Genomic DNA, 8,622 nt, shown 5'->3' on the forward strand with positions numbered 1-8,622 from the left:
GGGCCCCTTACAAACTGAAGCAGGAGGAAGGCGACAGATTAACCTGACTCTCTAAACCATGGCTGTCCTATTTCTGGGTTCTGAGAGCCCATCAGGATAGCTTTGGAATGACCTCTCCTGGCCCAAGGCTCAAAGAACTGGGTCAGAAAGAACAGAAGACAGGAGACCAGGGTGGGATGCAATCCCCTGAGTGTATGCCCAGATCTTTCCTTCTTGAATGGGACAGATTTTTGGGGGGGGGATCTCTGCCACTCTGGTGGGCTACAGAAGGGAGAGGCTAGAAGGGTCCTAGAGTTGCTCCCTATAGCAATCCAGTGACCAATCTAGACAAGAGGGAGCTTCTATTGTGTCCACCATCTGCTTTTCTGAACACTTTGCAAAACACTGTCTCCTAGACAGAACTGGCAGCTGGTATAAGACACAGCCCCTTACCCACAGACAAGGATGCTCGCCCAGCCACCCTGTTTGAGGAATACTCCATCTCATGAATGCTTAGAGTGGTCACTCTGTCTTCTAGTCAAGCAACCCTCCACAAGATGCAACCTATCAACAAACCTTGTCTTTGTTCAAAGACCCAACAACTTGAACTAAGGCTACCTGGCAGCAGCCCCTGTTGAAAATGGCTATTCAAGTTCCCTTCCAGACAAACGGGACCTCTGAGCACTTCTCAGGTCACCTCCTAGTGAGCCCTGCTCAGCAAGCACCACAACTGTCATTGGATGGTAACTGGGAGCAGCGCTTCTGGCAAGTGGCCGTGAAGCCAGATGTAGTAACCACAAAGGTAGGCTAAGGCAGCCCTGATCTGTTGGGGCTTGGTCTCAGTCATTCTTAAGGCCAGTACTCCAGAAAGCCAGTCCCATCAGCCACAGTGGCACCAGACACTGGATTTCCATTGCTGAAGAGGCAGGAGAACAAACTGGAAACTGAGGGACCTTCCTGTCTGGGACCCACACAGCCCCTGCCCTTTATACACAGTGGCCCAGGAAAGAGGTGTAAGTTCCAGGTTATAAGATACTGGCCTGACTCTCCTAGCTACCTGGAGCATTCTGCAGCCAAGGCCAGTTAGTGGGTTAGACAACTGGCAACTGGTGCCCTATTAACCTTCCTGTCCTCAGTAGAGTTGGAAGAGTAGACAGGGCCACCAGTCAGCCTGAGGCAAGGACTACAGCTGAGAGAGTGAGGGGTACAGAAAGGAAGGGACATTCTCCTGGACTCACTCTCAAAGCTTCCACACTATCCCCAACTTCTGAATACCCTAGCTTACCAGGGAAGACTGATCCTCTTCCAACCCTTCTTGTGCTTTGAGGCCCAGACTCACTCTGAAACCTGATTTCTGTCTTGTCTGCTCAGATACCCAGCCAGCTCCCCATTCACTGAAGCACTCAAAGCCCTGGGGCCTATGGCTACATGTTTTCTGGTCTTTAGCAGGTACTCTTCCCTATAAACCAGAATCCCATTTTCAGTTAGGCACAGTCACCTGGAATAAGGATGTTTATGATGTTTCTTTGTATGCTGAAACTAGTCATGTGATCAAATGGATCGAAGCAGAGTGTCAGGCAGGAGTTGTAAGACGTGACACTAAATGTCATTAAAGGGAAGAGGTACATTCTTATGGGACTAGTGTGTGACTGATGGAACTTGAGCAGTCTGTTTAGACTATCCCAAAGAGGCTAGAATGAGGAAAGAAAAAAGAAAACCAGAATCTCCCCAATATTAAGGAGTCATGTCCATACTTCTTTAACATGGAGGAGATAAATTCTTAATTGTTTAGACTACTAATTTTTGTTTTATTACTTTTGCTTTTCTTAAAAAAAAATCTTTAAAAAGCATTTTCTTGTTTTTACTTTATGTGTCTGAGTGCATTGCCTGCATGTAAGTGCACCCATGTCATGCAATGCCCATAGATCCCCTAGAGTTATGGACAGTTGTTAGACGCCAGGTAGGTGCTGGGAATCAAACCTGGGTCATCTGCAAGAGCAGCCAGTGCTCTTAACCACTGAGCCATCTCCAGTCCCTGCTTTTCTTTCTTAAAACCACCTATGAGTGCCTTTTTTCTGTCTCATACACACTTCCTACCCTTCTTTACCTAGCTAATTTTCTTGGTTTTTAGGACATACTTCTTATGTTACCTTTTCTAGTGGGCCTTTGTTGATAAGCAGCCTGCTTAGTTCACTCAAAGCACACAGAGCTTCTCTCTCTGCCTCATGGTTCAGTGGGCCGACCACTGGGCTTCTCTTCTTTGGCTGGACTCAGGTACCTGGTTTCAAATCTAGTGTCTGATGAGCAGTACACAGGATGGGAGGGAAGTGAATGATGGCTGTGTGGGTAGGCAGGAGCCCTGGCAACTCCCTGCTTCCCCTGGGGACGCTACATCACACCTATCACAATAAGCAGGACCAAGTGACATCATGGGTGCTAAGAATGGGAAAACCACTCTGGAAAGCTTACATCATAAAAACATCAATGCTCACTATTTCTAAAAGGTTTCATTTTACGGTGTTTAGTAGTCTGCATGGCACATCGGGGCATGCATATGCATGGTCACACACACTCAATTCTAATCCAACTCAAAAAAGCACTTTCACTATTCACAGCACAGGGTTACCTGGTTACAATGTGGCCAAGTGGCACCTGGACACAAGACCTTCTAGTTTCTGATCCATCAACACATCTACTGTTCCTTGACCTGCACTGCTTTTGAGGTCAAGAAAGTAAACGCAGGCTGTGTACACAAGCATGCATACCCAAACCTGGGGCACAGATGTGAGAAGTTCTGGATGCTGTTTTCGCTGGGGGGAGGGAGTGACACAGAGGGAGGGGCAGGGTGGTAGCCCACAGTTGGTGCTGCAGATGCTCTGCTGCCGCTCAAGGACAGATCACCTCCAGCAAGAGCAAGTTCAGGGCCCTCTCCTGAGGAAGTGGGGAGAGCTGAGGCCAGGCAGCAGCAGGGGAGAATTAGCACATTTCTACAAACTGCACTCAGCTGTCACTGGTCTGGTTATTTAGTGCATTCACCTCCCAGGAGCGAGAACAGGACAGTCTCAGGCTAAGAGACGGCCACATACAGCATGTCCATGGTAAACTATTTTCTACCTCAGTTACTTACAGGGGAAAAGAACAGAACGTCATTAGGAAGCAGTGCAGATTAACTATTTACAGTGACTGGGAAAACCACGATGGTTGAACTGAACCGCCTGAGAGACCAGCACTCTCTCCAGAGCAAAGCAGTTCACAGCAACCAAGACAAGAAGGGGGAAATGTCCACACGTTTTGTTTTTGAAGTAAAACAACAAAAGCAGCTCATGAAAAAGCCTGTGGGAAAATAAAAGGAAACTAATCAATTATTGCAATAAGTATCTTTAATGAGATGAGCCAACTGCACATACAAAGAGACAACTCCTGCCGGAGCTACCAGCTCTGTGCACACCTAGGACAGACATTAATTCACATCCAGCGAGCCAAGTAGAAGCACATGGGTCACTGCTCACAAACTCAACATAGAGGAAAGGGTGATTCTTACGGGCGTGACTAAGCTATCACCATTAACCAAAGGGAGTGGGGGTATTTTGAAGAGGGAAGTGGACAGGGTCCCCATGAGAAAATCCTTCTGGGGGTGGCTATTGGATGGCACCCTGAGATGCAGCCTGGCTAGTCTGGCCCCAGGTGTCTCACCCCTTCCCACCCTGGCAGCGTCATTGGGGTTGGGGGGCAGGGCCAGAATAGCCAGGGAGATGAAGCTGGGGAAGGAGAAACCAGTGGGGATCAGTGTCCATGGGTCCCACATGTGGCAGGGCCAGGGTGACTACACTATCCCTTCTCAAAGACAGATGAGCTTATTATGGCAACAGCCACCAAGAGACTGGCCCCAAAGGACAGCGACAATCAGACTGTGTTTGCACAGCTGCTCTTTCAGACTCCATTTTCCACATGCTTTTATAGATGGAGCTGCGTGTGTTCACTTTTGCCACTATGCACCAGGACACAGGTGCTCCAAATCACACAGCACTTAAAAGCTCACCCTTCACCCCACGAGATGCCCAGCAGGCCTGTTTGATCATATTCTAAAAAGGCAGTATCTTCTTTCTGGATTTTCCCGAGGAGTCGCTACTATATTTGAGAGTAGTTCCCTATATTCTCAGGGGTTGGGGGATAGAGCTGGTCACAATGCATTCAGGAAGCAAAATGGGAGGCGATTGGAACATAAAGTTTTCTAGGACAAAGCAAAACAAAACAAAGCAAAGAAATGATGTCTTTTCCAGGAGTTTAAATCTGAAAAATAATGTTCATTCATTCAATCAGGCAGCTAGGATAGACTTTCAGTGGGCCTGGCCAGCAGTTGGGTTGCTCTGGCAGGAGTATGTCCTTTCGAGAAATGATGGCAACCCCCCATTTGTTATGCCTCTCTTAAGAACTCGCTGACAAAAATGACATCTCCTGAAATCAGCATATAGTCTGCAAAGTGAAATAAGAACAGAAATTAATAGAGCGAATAGAAATAAGAAACCCAGAAGGGGCAATGCAAAGAAGAGAGCAGACCACTGATGACAGAATCACAGTTCCAGACTGAATGGGAGTACTGAGGAGACAGACTCCTGGGCACTAGAAGCAGGAACTATTTGCAAAGTGGCTGGCCACCACCCAGCCTTCCTAGAAATGAGCTCCTTGGACCCCAATACTGTCCAAAGGTGTCCAGCCCCTCTCTCAGAACACCTTGTTTGCTATCAAGGAACCCTAAAGGTGGCTGCAGAGGCTAAACCTGTTTAACCTGGCTTATGCAGCCTGAGGAGATCTGCTGCGATCGCATGCCACACAGGTGGGGTGAGACCTGGACTCCAAGCAGCCGAGATGTATGCAAAGGTAAATCCAGGTACAAAGAACACTTTGCAAGGGATCAGGCTGCATTGTCCTAAGGAGGACCCAGGCTCCTAGCTGGTGAGTGAGAAGCAATAGGATGGAGGGTCTGGGTGGCTTCAGGACCTGATAGACTGTCATTTCTTTCAGCTGTCTTCCAGGTCCACTATAATGATCTCAGACGGGCTGAGTGGTAAGTTTGGGACCCACACACAGCCTCAGAGGCTGGAAATGGGAAGTGGGCACACAGAGAGGACACTGAGATCAGAAAGGAAAGACAACAGAAAGCTTGGTAGCGATGACAACTGTGCCAATGTCAGAAAGTGACAGGATCCCCAGGGCATGGGAACTGGTCCAAAGAATCACCCAGACAAGGCAAAGAGAAGGCAGAGAGTTGGGCCACCTGCATCTCCCACTGCCTTCTCAGCCACATCCACTGCAAACATTCCTTATGGTGCGAGATGAGAGTGGAGCCAGAGCATTCCAAACATCTTTGCCTTAGTAGCCCACTAAGGCTCAGACTCTAGAAGAACCATATTTGGTTCTTGAAGGACTGACCACACCTTAAACTCCTCACTGGAGGGACACAGGAGCCACCCTGGGTTTTATGTCTAGAACCACCAGAGAGTTGGTGGGGTGTTGGGACAAGCAGATGAGGTCAGTGATCTACGAGGGGCAACTCTTAGGGGTGGGGTGAAGGCTGGGTTACTCATATCTCCTCAGGGACAGGCACTTTACCCTGGTGGCCATAGGATAAGAGAAGTCAAGAGGCATCAAGATGTGACTAAGAGGGATGGGAAATGGAAAGTATGATAACCTAGAATGGATTGCTCACCCTATGGGCCAGGAAGTGCTATCTGACCACTTTTCAGGTTGATTTCTACCTTACTCAGCCCCACTGATTATGCTAAACTGAGGGGCTGATGCCAAGACAAACAGCATCTCCATGCACAGTCACTGGACCCACCTCTTGGCCAACCCCTGGGTCCCAAATCTCTGGCTTCCCAGGAAGGACTGGTCATCTCAGGAACACCAATTCCTCATCCTAGGAACACCTGCCTAGCCTTGGCATGGTCACTGTTGCAGGCCTGTCTGTCTGGGGCAGATGGAGGGATGTGGGTAAGAGAGACAAAGTTCTATGAGATGCTTCCTGAGCTGGATCAGTGGGTGACCAAGGACAGTTCTCAAATGAGACAAGGGTCTTAGCACAGGGTCCATTTCACTGTCCCCAAATTATTCTTTATTAAGTTCCCCAACTCTGCATGCACATACCTTGTGTTGTAACACATCTCTTCTCTTAAGCCCTGAAACAGTACCGAGTGACAGAACTCTCAGTGGGTTAAACACCCTATATGCCACTCCCAGGGCAGCCACCAGCCTATCTGGCTGCCGAGCCAGGGGAATAAGGCCTGTGTGATTGGAGAGCTCAGTTTTTCCTGTCTACTGAATTTTAAGATTTATTTATTTTATGCATATGAGTGTTTGTAAGTGCATCACATGCATGCAGTGCCTGCAGAAGTCTGAGGAGGGCATCAGATTTCCTGAAACTGGAGTTATAAATGACTATTAGCTGCCATGTGGGTGCTGGGAACCAAACCTGGATCTTCTACAAGAGCAGCCAGTGTTCTAATTGCTGAGCCATCTCTCCAGCCCCTTTCCACTGAATTCTAATTACTATAGACCTAAATTTTAGTGGCTAGTGTTACCTAGTGAACAAACAGATGCTTGGCTGACCGTGGAGTGTGAAAGTTAGGACCCCAATAGCCAAGGCCCAGCCTCTTGCTCACTATGACTAACTCCCCTTTTCTCTCTGTGCCTTAGGGTCTCTATCTGCAGTGGGGACAACTTAAGGCCAGTGCTGGCTTAAGTAGAGCTCCTCTATACTTCAGGTCCAGGACCTCAGGTCATCAGAAGCCACATTCAGCTGCAGGGAGGCCTTGGGGGTGACCACCAGAGATTCGTACCAACAGTACCTCTCAAAAGGGGAACCTGCCTAGGCCCTAGGGGAGCCACCCTACTCATCCCTCTGTCTTGAACTTGTCACTGTATCTACCTCCCTTCCTCTGACCTTCATACCTGGAGAGGTGCACTGACCCTCTTAAGGGCCCACCCAACCTCCACTTACAGATAAGAGGGCAACTTGCCATAGCTACTTGTCCAACTGGTGCTAGGACCAGGACAAGGTTTCTAATATTGGCAGAGTCACAGTGAACGGCTGCCCCAGATGCTTTCTGTCATAACTCCATCTCAAAGACTGAGATGCTGGCCCAAACCCCACCCCCACCCCTTCTGGCTCCTCAATCTCAGAGAGCCATCCCCCAGGGCAGCTTTCTGCTCTGTCTGCTTATCACTTCTCCCAGATCCCAAGAGGCGACATGCCAGGAGAAACTCCCAAGCCTAGGCACTAAGTACAGCCTCCTCCTTGGCAGAGGACGGACTTCCTGACATCACTGGCCACTTTATCTGACCTATGACCCCAGCTTACTAAGCACCCCAGTATGTTTCCATTTGTACTACATGACTGGGGAAAGAGCTTTATCACACAAGTAAAGCCAAAGCCCTAAAGCTTCGCCTCCTGCAGCATCCTCCCCCATCTCCCCAAGACCCACTACACCCACTCAGAGCTGGAGCACAAGGGCATGTGCAGGCAGTATCCGCACTTTGTCTTGAGCTCTGATGTCCAGCCAGAGTGGAATGAGGATCTGCAGAGCCCATTCAGGGTGTAGAGCACACCTGATCCTAGCAGTACCTCACCAATGTACACCAGAAGAGCCCAATGCTGAAGCAGTCGGAGCTGAGAAGGAGAAGAGGAGGAAGAGAAAGAAGGGCAGGAGGCATTAGACCTGTGGATGTAGAGACAGGAGAGGCAGGCAGCAGTGGGGTAGTGGAAGAGGGTAACAATTCTGTGCCCAGAGTGCAGCTCCTGAACGAACAGGCTTTAGGAAAAGGAGGTGAGCAGAGGGGGCTGCCTGCTTCTGTAACCCGGAATTGCACAACCTTCAGCCAGAGGGGACTTGGAAGGCAGCACACACAGGTATGCAAGTTGAGTTCTTTTGAGGGGCACGTCTCTGCCCCCAGATACAGCCCACCTCCCAAGTTTCCAAAGCCCCAGAGTCTAAGCTACTCACCTGGGAACTGGTAGCCATAGCTAGGAGCAAATCCGGGGTAGCCTCTGCCATAGGTTGCCACAAAGTTGGGGTAGCCTTGAACACAGACAGAAAGAGAAAAAGAGCTGTCAGACAGTAGTGTCTGGGGTGAAATTCCAGGGAGGGTGGCTGTGACGATCAGCCACAATTATTCTTTACAGAATGATGTGTCTCCCAGTAGTCTATCTAGGCCCTGGATCCCCTTTCTCCTGTGGCTAGGGGTGTGACTGTCAGCCTGCTGGTAATTAACCCATATTTGGGCAGCCAGACCTCCTGAAGTCCACACACGTCCTGAACCTGCAGAGTAAATGCCACACAGAGAACCAAACACAGAACTTGCATTTGGCTCTGACATTTGGAGAGCTTACCCAGAATGTACTTTACCTTAAAGCTGTTGACAGTAGGAGATTAAAATCCTTGTACTGCCTCCTTCTGTGGCAGTGGACAAGGGCCAGAGTACCCCTCAGGGCAGGGGTTCTTGGGAGATGGCAGTTTAGTGGCCACACTGAGGGCTGACCCTGGGCTTAGCAAGCCATGGCTAGGGGAGGTAGAAGCCATGTCCTAGCACAGATGCTCCACAGCAGGGTCAAAGACGATAAAAGACCCGAGGGAGGGAGGGAGGGAG

General features: G+C 49.4%; 1 protein-coding gene across 4 annotated transcripts in view; it reads right to left on the bottom strand.

The window, feature by feature from the left end:
* Msi2 (musashi RNA binding protein 2) overlaps window positions 1-8,622 on the bottom strand; it is a 383,451-nt gene that overhangs the window by 38,213 nt on the left and 336,616 nt on the right. For 3 of the 4 annotated variants that reach the window (XM_008842718.2, XM_029568072.1, XM_017800505.1), the window contains exon 10: window positions 7,980-8,054. In XM_008842718.2, the coding sequence (XP_008840940.1) occupies window positions 7,980-8,054 (75 nt within the window). Of the gene's footprint in view, window positions 1-3,358; window positions 4,453-7,979; window positions 8,055-8,622 lie in introns of those variants that run through there. The other variant, XM_008842719.3, reaches the window with a different exon arrangement.

This window comes from Nannospalax galili, unplaced genomic scaffold (assembly GCF_000622305.1).
Source record: "Nannospalax galili isolate Female #2095 unplaced genomic scaffold, S.galili_v1.0 scaffold879, whole genome shotgun sequence".
Classification (NCBI taxonomy): Eukaryota; Metazoa; Chordata; class Mammalia; order Rodentia; family Spalacidae; genus Nannospalax; species Nannospalax galili.